At 42.9% G+C, this 16021-nt stretch overlaps 1 protein-coding gene across 1 annotated transcript in view; it reads right to left on the bottom strand.

The window, feature by feature from the left end:
* Ddah1 (dimethylarginine dimethylaminohydrolase 1) overlaps positions 1-16021 on the bottom strand; it is a 151591-nt gene extending 135570 nt beyond the window's left edge. Inside the window, exon 1 of the mRNA XM_004639288.2 lies at positions 15719-16021. Within this exon, the coding sequence (XP_004639345.1) occupies positions 15719-16021 (303 nt within the window). The remainder of the gene's footprint in view (positions 1-15718) is intronic.

Here is a 16021-nt window from a genome sequence, read left to right as displayed (position 1 = left end):
AGCACAGGTAACATTGGTCCCAAGCTTAGAGCAGGACTAAGGAGAAAAAGGTCAGCATCCAAAGGCTTACTCAAGCCATCATAGAACTGAGGTGGCTCAGGGTTGAGAGTGGTGACAATTTGTGCCTCAACTTTCATATAGTTTTCATATGATTTTTCTTTTGATTGGCAGGGAGGGGTTGGCTGAGCAAGGTGAGGATGTGAAGATGGAACTGACCCTTACTTTTCACTCCAAATTGTTAGGGAGGTTTCCTTTCTGGAGCTGGCACAGTTCCACCATTCCTGTTCAGATCTTTATCCTCCATGTTCTCCTGTGCTTACGACCTAAGATCAAGGCTCTTTCTCTAGGTTGGCAAACTATTTGGAACAGACCACTCTCAGCAAATATTAAGCCTGAACTATAAAAGCATAGGTAGAGATGGTGTCAACCCTTCTGTGATTCCAATGGGTAGAGAAGGTTTCTGAGCAAGACCCATGGATTAGGGGCAGAGAGATGAGTAGCTGCTGAGCTGAAATGCAGTCTCTACCAAGAGAATCCTCTGTCTCTCATTCTTCCAGATATCTTCACTAACAGAAGGAATGGCTGCCCCTTGGAGGCACCAAGTCTGTAGCCATGGTACGTGTATTAAGAGAATCTCACTAATGCTCATTATCTGACTGGCACGACAGTTCGTGCCTCCTCTCTGGCATAGGAGGCAAACAGGTTTGGAGTCAGGGTCACTTGTTCCCCATCTCAGCTTCACTACTTGTGTGGTTATGGTAGGGGCTCAGGGTGCTGCCCAGGGGTTCATGTTCTGAAAGCGTGGTCCCAGGGTGATGGTGCTGAGAGACGAGGGATGCTTTAAGAGGCAGGTCCTAATGGAAGGTGGCTGGGTCGTGGCTACGCTCATGCATGGATTTATGCTGTCTCCATGCAAAAGCTTGATTCTCAGGCCTTTTGCAGGAGAGAACCAGCTCCCCAAGGAGTGGGTTTCTACATGAAGAGTCCTCTGTGGCCTTCTTTGGGCTCCTGAGTCCTTGCTTGCACAGTTCCCTTCTGCAAGTTGGTTGCTCTTGCATTCCGCATGACGACACAGCCAGGGTGCCATACAGGATGCTGGCACCAGTGCTGCTTGGGCTTTTCAGCCACCAGAACTGTGAATCAAACCAACTTCTTACTTTCTAAGTAACTGTGTTTTGTTACAGCAACACAAAGGGGGTAAACATGATTGCTTACGAATTACTTGACCCTAAGTAAGGTGCGGTATCCTTTCCTCTCCTTTGTCCTGTCCTAAATTAGGGTCACCACAGGGCAGAGATAAAGGAGAGTACACAAAGCAGCAACCCCCAAACACAATAAATGGTAGTCACGTCTCTGCTTGGATTCCACCTAACTCCCAAATCCTGCTTGTGAGGCGCATATTCTGTCTACTGTTTATCTTCTGTATCTCCCATAACTACAAGGTTTTTCTCCAGGTCCCTATTTGCTAACTAGCTTCTTAGCCTGGGGGGCGGTTTATCCAGGAACATTAAGAACTGCAGCTACAGATCCTGCTCTAAGACCTGCACCAGGACCTTTGCAGACATCTTCACTCTCATTTCTTCATTCAACTTCAGCATTAGAGGCTGACTGGGAGCAGCATTACCCCCAATTGACAGGTAGGAAGGCTGCGCCCACGGTGGTCCAGGCTAGCCCCCAGCCACATACACTTAAGGAAGAGGCTTCAGGAAAGAGGCTTTCAGTAAAGGAGCTGATCAATGCCACTCATGGCATTATTGTCTGGGGAAAGGTCTCTGGTAACACATTACACCAGTTTTTTATCATCATGTAAAAGCTGAAAGCTGATCCTCAGGCTCTTTGCATGTAGGCCTCTTAGTATACCGCTTCCTCTTAACTTAGTACAACTTTAGGAAACAAACTGTCCTTTTGCTTTGCAATGCTTACCACAAATATTCATATACTTGTGATTATTTATATTTATCCCCCCAATCAGACCATAGGCTTCTCCAGAATAGGGATCACAATTTTTACCAGTTTAATTTCAGCAATTACTGTGATACGAATAGACTTCTCACAGTGACACAACTGAACCAAAACGTTTTCTGCACAAGTTCCCTTGTAGTAAGCGCTGTAGTAGTCTTTACAGAGGACAGAAGCTTTCTACAGAGCCCTGCTCCAGTGGCTGTCAGAGACTGGTCTCACAGTATTCTGTGCAAGGGATGCTGGTCAAATCTAGACCATTAGCGATATCATCAAGAATGCGCTGTTTTTCCCCAGTTTTTCTATCATGTTACTATTACCACTATGCACAATCTATCACTCATAACAATGTTACCACTGCAATCACCTCCCCATAGCGCATTTCAATATTCAGGACACTTTGGCCTTCAACATCCTTGGGAAGAAGGCAGAAAGATATTTCACAGGAAACTGAAACTTGTGAATTGCTTGAGATGCAGTTGAGAATCGGAACTCAGACTCAATTCCAGGTGGAACTCTACCTTGGAAAGGAAGAAGAATTTTAAAAGTACTCAAAAGTGGAAAACAAATTTAATGTGTGAAGATACCAATAAATTCAAAGCTAAGTGTCCACTTACTATCAGTTCAAGATCAAATACTAAGGGTTTCTCTTTTTGCGTGCGTGCGTGCGTGCGTGCGTGCGTGCGTGCGTGTGTTTATGTGGCTTTTGGCAGAAATTCTCTCAGGTACTGACTGACTGAGAAGAGCAGAAGGATGAGTAGGAATCAGAGGGAGGGAAGCAACTTAATTCCACTTTTGATTACTCCTAGGAATATGAGGTGGTGAGGGGACAGGCAGTGCTCAGGTGCTGGGTGACTTGCCCGGCTGCCTGCTGAGGCTCAAGCAGATGTGTCTGGTGATCCTCTCAACTTCATAGCATGATTCAGGTAGGCTCAGCACAGGTCCAAACTATAACATTATGGATCCCTAATACTGAACAATTCTCAGTCTGGGCAGCCTCAGGCACCCTAAGGGATGCAGATCTCTAGATTTCAGGGAAAAAAACAGCAAGAGCAAAACACAGCTTCAGTCCTCAGGGCCTTCAGCGACAGTCCTTAGGTCAAGCAGAAAGAGGAAGGACTGATCCTTGAGGGAGGAGCCACTCTACATGGTACTGCTTGGTATCTTACACATAATAAAGCTATGGGTCAAAACCACCCTGACACTCAGAGATGATGAAAGTGAAGCTCAGCTTGCTCAAAGCCACAGAGCTAAATCAGCGAGCCACAACCTGAATTCATAGCAGTCCTGCTCTAGGCCTCAGGCACATGGAAAAGCAGAGAAAGCCACAGCTCCAGGAATGTTCCATGAATCAGGCGGTCTACCACCTGAGGCAGCCTGGCAGCACCCTGAGATCCCCGGGCTGTGTGAGAAGGGAGCATGCTCGGGTGATGAGGATCGGAGTACCCATGCTGATTTGGTTCCCTGAGTGAAAAGGAGACCGAGGAAGAGGCAGGCTGGGGGTGCAGGTGGGCAGATCAGTGGGCAGCAAGGAAGAGCAGGACTCATGTCACCAAAACATGAAAACGTTCTGGGCTCTTGTGGAGTCTGCCTTCTGAACACCTGCTGTCTTGTAATATTACAAGGTTAACATTCAATTTACAAATGAACATCATTCTTAGGCATGGGAACTCAATGGTGCTAATACGAGGGAGCCCTTGATATTTGAAAATACCTATTCACTTGGAAGAGCCCAAGACTTTCCAGTTGCAGTGTTGTTCTTTTCTCTCTACCTTCTACATTTTGCTATACTTAGTTGAGTGGCTTTACCTTCCAACTAGGTGATAAAATTCCCAGTGCCCTTAGAAAGAAATGCCTATTTACTCAATGGAGGTCAAATGCTTTTCACACATACTCAAATTGTATTGCTTCTGCAAACAGCAAAGAATGGCAGTAAAAACTAAAATGATAGTATTTCTTTATGTTTTGTTTTTGGTATCCATTTTAAATCTCTTGAAAGTGACCCATAGTAAGAAAAATACAAGCTGCAAACACACTAGTAAGCATATAGTGTTTACGTATAAATACAGGTTATAGGAAGTAACACCTGGCTGTATTATGAGTGTGCACACACTGATATTTCCCACTTAATCAAGCTCATTTACAACAAACAAAAACAACAGAGTAACCCACTGGCCTCAAGACCAATTTAGGAGTTGAAACCTGTCATCTGAAAATCACAGACACAGAATGGGAGGACCAGTCTACACTGTCGTGGAAACTCCCCAAGAGGAGGAAGGAAAAGAAGAGCACAAAAGCGCTAGCACCTGCACGTGTCCTTCTCCTCACAAACAGCCCCAGAAAGCACATCTCAAGGGTGAAATCAAGGGAAAGGGAACCTGCCTAAAGGGGATCACAGGCTGAAAGAGCCAGGTGAAAAGGCGTATTTCATTTGAAAAGAAACACTTTCCTGGTTAGAGAAACATCAAAATAACATTATTCAAGAATTTCTCTAAGCAGATTGGAGGACCCACATTACCACTAAATGCTATCCACAAAGAAGGCATTGTTAAAAAACTGATTTTTATCTAAACCTGAATGAAAATGTGTGTAAACCCTGTGTGTGTGTGTGTGTGTGTGTGTGTGTGTGTGTGTGTGTGAAAACAGGCTGAGGGACAGCACTATTACATCTGCAGCAATTCCAGTCATTCGGCTGACCTCAGGGCCAGAGAATACTTCAGGGAGCATGTATTGAATCCTAATTGACCCTCAGCTGTACTGAGGCCAACAGGCAGGATCTGGTATGTTTTTCGACATTTGTATCAAGAAAATACTTTAAATCCCTATTACTCTGCCCCTGCATCAAAGATGTTCTCTGGGGCTGGTTTAGACACAATACTAATCTTCCCTTTTCTAGCCAAGTACTCAGGCCTCAGTTATCCAGCCCAGCTCACAAAGAAAACTGCAGACCTGGACATGACAGGCACACTACCCATTGTTTTCTCATGTAATTACAGATCCAAGTTTCACACTCCCGAGGCTTTCCCTATGACCACACAATTTCTCTAGTCAGAGCCGCAGACGCTTCATCCATCCTCAGTATCTCTCACCAAAATCTTCAGAGCACTCTTTTTGGGGTGGTCAAATGAGCCTGTGTGAGGGCGAATGCTCCACTCTTATCAGGAGGCTGCTCGGCTGGGAAACAGGAGTTCTCCATTCCGTAGGGTCACAGACTAATTGATCACCAAACAATCACTTGCACTCACTGCAACCTGTATTTCAGTCCAATGTCTCATACCTAAAGGACATTCTCACCAGCCAATCCTGTGAAGTGAGTTACTCGGGAGAAAATTGAATTTCCTTTGGCTATTCTTAATTAAAGGCTGGTTTCCACCTATTTTAATGTTGAGGGAGTATGAAGGAAAAATAGTGAAACCCATTGATTTTCAAGGTTACTTCTAGGCTTCTGGCCAGTAATCTGAGGATTTTATGTGTCATAAAATTGAATTAGCGGGTCATGATCAGATCTTTTATTTTTATTGTAATAGAATTAGTAAAAATATCAGAGCATACTACAACACAGTAGAGGTGCTTATTATTTCATGAAATTAGATTCATTTGCATACATTTGTATTTGTGTGACAAATACTATGTTTTAGTACATTCTGTTTGGACATATAAAAGGAAGTGGGGAGGGAGAAAGAGAAAATAAAGGAAAGAGAAAAAAACAGAGAGAAAAAGGAAAGGAAAAGAAAGAAAAGGAAAGGAAAGGGAGAGAGAAAGAAAAGAGAAAAGAGAAACAAGTAAGTGAGTTCTGGGTTTGTGTCTAGGTGTTCACATCCATATCCTTAGGTTGGATCCAGGGACCTCCTGGTCCCACCCTCCATCTAGACACTGCTGGGAGGAAACCCTTACTTCCTGTGGCTTGGGATTCAGGGTGTGCTGCTGCCACCAAAACAACTCAAACAACGTAAAAGATGTAAGCTGAGATGGGAAACTATGCCTCACCATCCCAATCAGTGTAAGTTTCCCTTAACTTGTTTATAGACTATGTCACCAAAGAAGAAGAGGTAGAGTCAACCTACAGCAAATGGTAAAGTTGACAATCTCGCTCTTTCACATGTTCCGCAATAGGCTTATCAAGGCCATGTAGAATTAGGGACACAAACCCAGGCTCCTGAATGGACAGAGGCCCAAGTAGCCAGGAAACCATCACTGCAAGGAGTCATCCAAGTGAGTGGAAATTAAACATGACTTGACATGCACAAGCAACAATGCTGAGATTTTGGTCATGAGCCCCAAAACCTATCAGGTCAACAGACACGGCCTCCAGGATGTCTAGGAAGAACTTGAGTTGTAGAATTCAGTTGAAGAATCAGGTTCAAGAGAAATGCAGTGGATTTTCACATTGTTTTCCCCACCAGGACTCAGAGTAAGAAATACATCTCATTTACTGGAACAGCACACACACACAAATACAAATGTATGCAAATGAATCTAATTTCATGAATTAATAAGCACTTTTACTATGTTGTAGTTTGCTCTGATATTTTTACTAATTCTATTACAATAAAAATAAAAGATCTGATCATGGCCTGTTAATTTGATTTTATGACATTAGTGGGCAGAAAACCACCTCTGGGGGAGAAAAGATAAATGGTACAAAAAGCCTTACCTTGAAGCTGTGCTCTATTCAAAGTTAAACTGTTTTTATATTTGGGATAACTTGGGAAAACCTGGAGACTAGTAGGGCCTAAAGCCTTAGAGAAAAGAAAAAGAAAAACCTAGAGAAAAATGAAGAAATAAGTGACCATTCTGAGTAGGGCTCCTCTAACTCCCAACATTATTTTTCAGAGAAAGGAGAGTTTGGGCCCATTATGGTCCACAATATAGGACTAAGACAACAGGTAGTATGTTAGAAAAATACAAAAACCAGGACCAAAAAATAGCTTGGATACTTAAAGAGAAAGTACTAGTTTTAAATCTTTCCACACAAACCTCTTGAACTGGAAAATATGATTATCATCATAAATGGTCTAAGACACAATCCAAAGTCAAACTGTAGTTATATTATTCTTTCTTCCAGAGGTAATGGTTCCCTTATGACTAAATAAATAATAAAATTAAAAGAATAAAATGGATGGGTTTTTTAATGTTTATTATTTTATAACTGTACCAAGATAAACTTGCTGATTTCCACTTTTTGAATCACTTCACACACAAAAAATGTCTAGGCTAACCACAAGTGTACCTCTACATTAAAGAAAAAGTACATCCATGTCATATAGGACTACTAATATTAATGTGCACATGGCTAACTATAGAAAGGCTATATTTATATAGGTACCCTTTACTTCTTTTGTGTTCACTGAGAAAAAATAAATTCATGTTTTGGAAAAGAAAAGTTAAAATTTGGAAGAGAAAACTTAGAGGCTAACATCAGGATGAAATCTATGAGGGTTTAGAATAAAGAACCACATGGGAAAATAAAGACTGTTTGTCAGGAGAGAATGTTCAACTTACAAACCTCATTACCCTTTGCTCTTCATTTCTTCTGGTCATCGACTTGCATTAACCACAGAAACACCAACTGGCAGCCACTGATAAGAGTGATGCGTGACAATAGAAATTATGTGGATCTAGGGATCTTATGCTACTCCAATGGCTTTTATTTGAAGTCTTCCCTAGGCAAATACTTACCTACCAAATGTGCCAGAAATGGCTGAGTAGCTGGAAATGGACTTAGCACATCCAACTTCATCTCCTGATGAACTACCATTAGCAAGACATGAGTTCATATGATTGGTTAAGTGTAATAACAATGTCTTGGGTGGAGTAAAACCCAGTACTTTATTCATTAGACTCTACTCCCTGCTCCTAAATGTAAGTTTTCATCACCTCCCCAACCATTTTCTCTTCTCTTTATCTTTTGTAGGATTTTTTTATCCTAGATTTTCTATCTCAGCACAACCAAAGTTTTTGTTTTTGTTTTTTGTGGTACTAGGGATTGAACTCAGGACCTTAGACTTGCCAGGCAGGTGCTTATGCCCTTGAGCTATCTCTTCAGCTCCAATCAAAGTTTTGAAAGAAAAGAACAGCATGTTCATGTTGAGAAGTCTATTAGACCTTACTATCACTTTGACAATCAAAACCAGCATCTTCTGACCTCCAAGATAGTGTTGTATCCCCAATTACCCTGCCTCCTACACCATGCAAAAGCCCAACCCACAATTAAAGACACACACTCCATTTAGGCTGTCCTTGATTTATATTACTGTGGGATTCACTGCTGACTACTGTCAAGATGAACAGATCTGTGAGTAAAAGCACATTTCAGTACCAAATAGGAATCAGTTTTTTTTTTTAAACTTGCCATCAACATAGGTAATAATATAGATATTATTGGATGCCAGGTTTGCTAATATGATAAATCATGGGCAAACAACAAAGAAGGATTGCCCAGCAAAGAATACACTGATAATTTATAGGACCCCCCCTCCCCCAAAAAAGTACCTTTCCAGAGACCAAATGGAAACCTCAAAAAATGAGTCTTTGTCCTGAAACGGACTTTGGTCCACTCTGGGATGGGCTAAGCAGTCCCCAAAACTGTGCTAGCTAAGAATCTTGGAAGGGGACTAAAGCCTTATAAAGCATGTGGGTAAAAGAGGGAAGTACACGTAGAAATGGAGTATGCCAGGCCAAACAAGAAATGTGATATGGATCTGGTTCTCTTGACGAAGCTAGAATCAGATATCCAAAATCTCAAGAGGGCAGAGGTGGGTATTTTTTCCATCCTGCATCTTTCCCAACATCACAAAAAATAACTTTCACTGGACTCTTGTTCCCATTTGATTCCATTACCCTTTCTGTACCTAGAAAGGCTGCCCCTTTTTGGTTCTCCTTGTGAATTCTCACACAGTAATCACTCCTTCTGGAAGCCCTGACACAAGATAGACACATGCTGGGAGCTTCCATACACCGGAGCTCTGTCACAGTACATGTCCCCTCATTCTGCCAGGGTCTGACATTTGTCTGTCCCCCTTGCTGGACCATGAGGTCACTGAGGGCAGTAGACGTGTGTCATTCATCTAGATCTCCCAAGCACCAAACACCACAGCTGGTGCATAACAGACACTTGCTGGATACATAAACATGTATGAGTGAAACAACTTGTCCTTTTGTTTTTAAAAACAGTCATTTTAATGCAGTCATTACATTTTTTAATTACTATCACACAAAATTAGAAAACTTCAATGTTTCTTAAATAATATAACAACAAAGAAAACCAAACAAAAATATATTTAATAAAGGTAAAGGTTTATTTACTTACACATGGTGAAGTCAAAATTTTACCATGTATCTATTCATTGAGATGAAAACTTAACCTCCCTATAAGCCCACCCAGCTGCTAAGCAGCTAAAATGTTGTATCCCCTATAAGTTTCTAATCTAAACTGAGTCAGGTTCTGGCCCACATGGATTTGTTGGTTAAAATTAAACCAACTCTGTAATCCTTTGTGTTTTAATCTTTGTACTCTTCCATGCTGACTTGCCTGAATGTTCCAGACATTCAGAAAAATAGATCTGAAGTCTGCCGATTTATTCTTTTCTATGAGACGCTACCGTTCCTTCGGCACTGAGCTTCAGGAAGATAATGGACATTATTAAATTATTTGACAATGACAAAGTAAACAAGGATGGCATTATGTGCACACATTTTAAGGCCGTTTGTTGTTTGAGCTTAGTCCCGCTTGTCTATTTGGATGAAAAGTGTTGGTTTATGAAATAAGCTTGAAGACTCTCACAGATTTAATACCTAATGTCAGTTTAAGGGAAGCTAACTCCAAAGGTCAGATAACATTTTGATGGATCACTGGTGGATTCGGTTATGCTAAATAAACATTTAGAGGCTACCTGGAATGAGAGACCTCGTGTGCTCTGTGTAAGAATAAAACCTTCCTCTCTTGCTAAGGTTTTAGTAATTCTGTCTTTAACTGTGATAACCACTGATAAGGAAGAATGAATACTACCCTGTTTTCAGATCTCCATGCAGAAGATGAGGCTTTCTGAAGTGATTACAGATTTTAAAACAAAATATATAATAACCAGCACTCATTTTTAAAACTTGCATCTCCACATTTATGTTGAGGTTATAAATACTTACCACAAATATTCACCTATGACACAAAGGCAGTAGAAGGTACATCTGTTTATCCAAAGTCTCAAGTAAACTTTTCTGCCATTCTAGTTTACAATAATGGAGGGATACTTTACCATTACCATAATAAAAATAATTTTGAAGAAATCTGAGCTTAATAAGAATTCAAATACAAGCAAAAGCAATTTTCCAGCATATCTGAATTACAAGGGATCCAACCCTTCCTTCTTAGTCCTATAATGATTCTCTAATGATTGTAAGAATCTCCGCAGAAAGCTCATTTTCAGCAAGCAGGGCCTAATAGAAGTCACTCCCTGCTCATCATTTCCTTATTTTCAAGGCCTTCAAGATCAACTGTACAGGACTAGATTACATTATTGGACGCATCCCAGTTTTTGAGACATATCAATTTCCAAACCTTATTGCCAAGGCCATACAGAAGAGCTAAAAAGGAAACATCGTGCAAAGGAGCAGTTGTTCCAACCAGTTGGAGATGACAGTTTATCCAGAACCTTCCATCTGCTGCCCTGTAAAGAGCCTCCAGCGCAGTCACCTCCCATCTCACTAAGAGCCAGTGATTTCTAATTATGTTTTAGGGCAGTATCCTTACTTGAAGTTAAACAGAAGTTTGAGGGAATGTGTGCATTTAAAAAGTTGACATCTACTCTGGTAAGAAATAAGACTCAGTTATGTACAAACTGTGCCCTGTTTAGGAGATCTGGTTTTTTTTGTTGTTGTTTTGTGGCAGGCTCAGTCCACCCTGGGGGTGGGGCTGGTGTGGCACGTGGTGCAGCGCCTGCCTGAGCTTGCCTAAGCAGGCACTTTAGACCGCTGAGCTACCTCACCGGCCCCCAGTTTAGGAGGTTTGTATGGTGATCGAATTAATATTTTTAAATTAGGATAATTTTTCATAAGAAAAAAGAATTAAAATGCTTCAGTTAATGTCCCACATAGATTATTTATCACTGACATGGAAAGTGGGGCTCAAGTAGTTATTCTGTGTCTATTTAATGTTTTGTTAAAATCAACCACAACTGTCAAGAAGCACTTTAAACAGAAAATGACCTTTGCACGAAGACCTCATTTCTGTAATTTACTTTGTGTGATTTTGGCCAAGGCACTTAACTGTAGTTACCTAAGTCTCGCTTTCCTTATTTTTGAAATAGTTACAACAGTAATGCTATCTTTTAGGGCTCATGCACATTCAAAACTTTGGCATTTGTTAGCAACTGCTATTAGGGGTGATCTTGACACTCACCTTGCCTCTGGGATCAACATCATTATGCTTACTCTTAACCCCAGGCAAAAGCTGTAGGTCCTCGCAGGTGCCCTAATGAAAGGTGACTAGCTGCCTAATTATATATTACTCATTCCTTTCGTGTGTACCTCCCTTCCCCCATTTGATGCCTACATCTTTTGGGGGATTTATTACCTTGTGCTAAGCCTGGTTTTCTTCATTAAGAGGGCTCTAAAAATGAAAATGATCAAGGGAAGAATTAAAGCTTTCACCATGTAGTGAGAATGTGTTTATGTGCTTTTTCTCCTAAATAGAATTATCTCAGCATTAATACTTGGTATCTGGGAAGAAATGAAATCACTATTAAAAGAGGGGCATAGGGGGCCTGGCCCTAGCTCAGTCCTTTAAGTGGCTGCTTCCACAAAGCTGTCAGCCTCAGGTTGCTGGAGTTCGAACCTCACAACTCTCCCGCTGGCCAAAAGTGCCTTGAAGGCATTCGAGGAAACAAAAAAAAATAAATAAAAATAAAAGAGGGGCATAAGGGCAGGGAACGCATTTCACAATTTTGTTTCAGCTGATTGCCAGATAATCACTAGGTACTCAAAACCTTTTGGAAGGAACTCAAAGAGTGGGCTTAGTAGCTGCCTTTAAAGAGGAGAAGAGGGCAGCCAGTTACAGGAGCGGAGGTGGGGTTGAAACCGACTGGACTGGACACCTTCTGACACGCTTCCAGTGTGGTCCTCCATGGATTTGTCAGCTATACAAAAATTTTAGCTTTTTTCTTTTCTTTTTTTTTTTTTTTTTCGGAACTGGGGATTGAACTCAGGCCCCTGCACTTGCCAGAGAAGCACTTATTCCACTGAGCCATCTCCCCGGCCCCAAAAATTTTAGTTTTATTTTTAAATTCAATCCTCACACCCTAACTTTGTCCTGCTGCGTATTACAGACAGCTGGTTTCCAGGACCTTGGCTTTTAAACACTGATTTTTCTTAACCCTAAAAAGTAAGTTGGAAAAGCTTAAAAACAAAAGTAGGCTGGTTTCATTTGAAATATGACAGACATCTCAAGACTAATTTGTCTTCAGAGTATTAAACAGCCCGAGTCCTGGAGATGTGGTTATTGGACAACAAACATTATCGTTGACTTACTGACTTTCTGTACATACAGTTTTCTTCATTTACACTCCCTGCACAGGGGGCCTGAGTTTTATAAATCTCTACAGGCTGCACTGGGACAAACATTCTGCTTTTATAGAAGTACTTTCTTAAATTTGGTTCCTAGTTCCTTCTTCCAGGGAGGAGAGTCACTAAATACAGTGTTTTGATAAAGATGGACCATCTCAAGTTTGTTACAAAAACAAAAACAGAACAAGCAACAGAGACATGAAAATGGAGAGAGTTACAACCCACCCCACTAACAATAGAACCTCTGGGACTCTACTACTGGGGCCACTTGTAAAATACCTGTATCAAAAAGTATGTCATAAAATGGGAGAATCACAGACATGTGTGTTCAACAAAGTGTTTACTGTGTGCCAACAAAATGTTCAACAATGAAACATGCTCTAAGAGTTGATACAATAGTGAGGGATACAAAAGATGTGTACTATGAAGAGTTACAGGAGGTTTAGAACCAACCCAAGCTGGAAGGTGCTCACAGAAGGTGGGATTAGAGCTTTGACATCCAGCAAACCTGCGTTCAAATCCTGGATTCACTACTTCTACAACACTGGCCAATTTATTGGCCATTTCTTTAAGCCTCAGTTTCATCAACTTTTAAAATAAGAACAGTGATAGTGTTGAACTCAAAGACTTGATGTGGACATTCATGAAATACTTAGCACAGACCTGGCAGTTTGTGGCAAATGGCAAGCACTGGAACAACGTTACCTAATGATACTAACAAGAGCAATAAACGGAGCCCTGAAGGATGAAAAAGGAGCAGCCAGGTAACAGTAAGAAAGGTATGAGCGAGTGTGTCCCATATAAAGGGACAATACGTGTCCAGGAAAGACACAGTGCGAAGATCTTGGATGAAAGAACCTGTCCTAAACCAAGAGTTCAGAGGTGTTTGGGTGGGCCAGAGATGACACTAAAGCTGAAAAGGAGGCAGACCTCAGTTCAATGGGGACCCCCTCAAGAATGCTAGTCAGCAGAGGGACAAGATCAGATTTGAGTTTCAAACTGCCACCCTGGCTACAGCACAGGATGAAATGGAATGTGAAGAGACAGGAAGCAGAGATCAGTGATAATCGGTTTAACTCCTTAGCTGATGTGGATTTTCAGTTCTGAAGTTGGCAGTCATGTGGAAAAAAAATAATACATTCCATAAGCGAGCTCAAAAGGGTCTGCAAGTTACTATCAATATGTCTGAATTAGCTCATTCACATTCTGTGCATTCATGTACTCAACAAGCACCAAGGCCTAGCAAGGCAGCAGGATACTGCTCTGTGAGATTCCAAAGAGTGTGGACCTGGTATGATTCTGCCCCTCCGAGCAGCCTAGCCAGCCTAGTCCTGAGGCCTCTTGCCCTGGTGACCCAGATCATGTCTGATAGCAAAGATACACAAAGACCCACGCTGAGAGCCAGCGTCATAGGTTAAGATGAAGCCTGACACATGAAGATGACTGACCTTCACCTTGTGAACTGCAAATGTCACTGACTTAGTGTATGGCAGGCTATTAACTCAGGCAGGCCAGGTCCCAATGTGTACTGAATAATAACAGTTGGCCTTAATTAAATGCCCCATCCTGTGAATTTGAAGAGGATTAATAAACTTACTACAACTCTACAAAGCAGCTATTATTATACCCACTCTATAGGGAAGAAAATTGAGGCAAGATACACATCCGCCAAAAGCAGAGAATCAGTGATGGAGCCGAGATCCAGCTAATGGTTGGATTATGTGACATTTGGCAATGGACCAACAGGGTGATATCAAATTCTGGGCCTCAAAATCACAGGAGGGGAGGAAGCTCACCGCTCACACTAGTTATCAGTAAGGCCAACACTTGCAAAGTTTCATTAGGTGAACGAAAACAAACGGATGTAAGTATGGGGACAGCCTCTCAGTAAAAACTGGACTACGCTCATCTAGTTAGTACCATTTTGAAAGGATTTTTGAAACTTGTTTTGGTCTTTGAAATACAAACCACAGCTCTGCTGTACAGCCCATTAGACATATTCAAATAGTTACATTCCTGCTCAATTAGAAATAGAGAGGAAAGGTGTGGTCAGGAGATTAAGACCTGTTCTGTAGTTTAGTTTTCTGCTAAAGTAGGGTAGAGGGAAAAAAGCTGATTATTCATCTCAGTGAGAAATAAACGCTATGGGTTTATTGTCAAGTCACATGGAGTTCCCACCAACCAAGTAGGGGAGTATGTGTAGAATAAGCATATTTAAATCAAAAGCTCTTTGTATTTCCAGTGCAAAGTGAATAAAGATAAAATAGAAAAAAAAAACCAAAATCCCCCAGCCTCTAGATATGAAGGAAACCACCTGCATCTTGTAATGCCACCGGATGCCAGGAGCAACAGTCTTCAGCCCGGGCTCCTAACGGGCACTGCGAAGAATCCCAAACCAGATGGCATTTTAAAATCCAATCTCACTCTATTTGTCTCTCCCCATTAACCTATACTGTCTTTCAAGCAATCACAGCCATTTTTCCGAGCTGTAATATTGTACAGTCACTATCCCCTGAGAACACAGAAAGCTCTTAATTGCCACGAGTTTAAAAATACAGAGACTAAAAATTGTGGAACTTGCGAAACAGCCACTTCTAATCAAACACACACACCCAACATCCCACAGAGAGTACAGCTTTTCAAACCCTGCGTGCGCATGCACACACACACACACAGCTCACCTACAAAACACTCTCCTTAAATTCATTTACTGCTTTTAGACAGTGATTCACTTGCCATCATTGAAAAGTAACTCGGGACGCCCTGGCTCTGCAGGCACGGATGCCCTGTACAATCATGGGCCCGCCCTGCTCTGCGCGCCAGGCAGGACTTGGGGGTTCCAGTGTCATCGACGGGTGCCGTCCCCGGGTGGGGGAGCACCCAGCCTCCACCAGTCCGCCCCCAACTACACCCCTTTCCGGGCCCCACTCCGTGGGACACACACAAGAGTTGCACTGTCTCTGCTGTCCCTTAATCTTTACCACCACAAACGCCTGGGAGATGGACTCCAGCCCATCCACCTGCCCGAGCCCGCCCCAGCACTCAGCCGGACGCCCGGAGGTGTGAACAATGAACTTCTCCTCGGTGGCACCCCCGCCCCACGGGAAGTTGCGAGTGGCGGGGGCGGGGGGCGATGCCGCGCCCGGGCCGGGAGCCCGGCGGCGGGAGGGCCCGAGTCCCCGGCCGCGCCCCTCGCAGTTACCTCCTTCCTACGGCTTGGCGCCCCCGGGCGGGTGACGAGGGCCGTCTCCTCGCACACCACGGCCACGTCCTCCACGAACACGCAGTCCGGGAGGCTCTCGTCGGCCGGCAGCTGCACCACCTGCAGCCCCAGCTTGCTGCCCAGCACGTCCACGTAGAGCTGGTGCTGGCGCTCGGCGCGGGCGAAATCCACCTCCTCGCCCTGGGCGCGCCTCAGCGCGTGCCGGCTGAGCGACTCGGGCAGCGCCCGCACCACGGCGTGGGTGGCGCGGCCGAAGGCGGCGGGGTGGCCGAGGCCGGCCAT

This window comes from Octodon degus, unplaced genomic scaffold (genome assembly GCF_000260255.1).
Source record: "Octodon degus isolate 3935 unplaced genomic scaffold, OctDeg1.0 scaffold00109, whole genome shotgun sequence".
Classification (NCBI taxonomy): domain Eukaryota; kingdom Metazoa; phylum Chordata; class Mammalia; order Rodentia; family Octodontidae; genus Octodon; species Octodon degus.
Note: the sequence above shows the minus strand (reverse complement) of the source record. Positions and strands in the feature narration are given on the sequence as shown.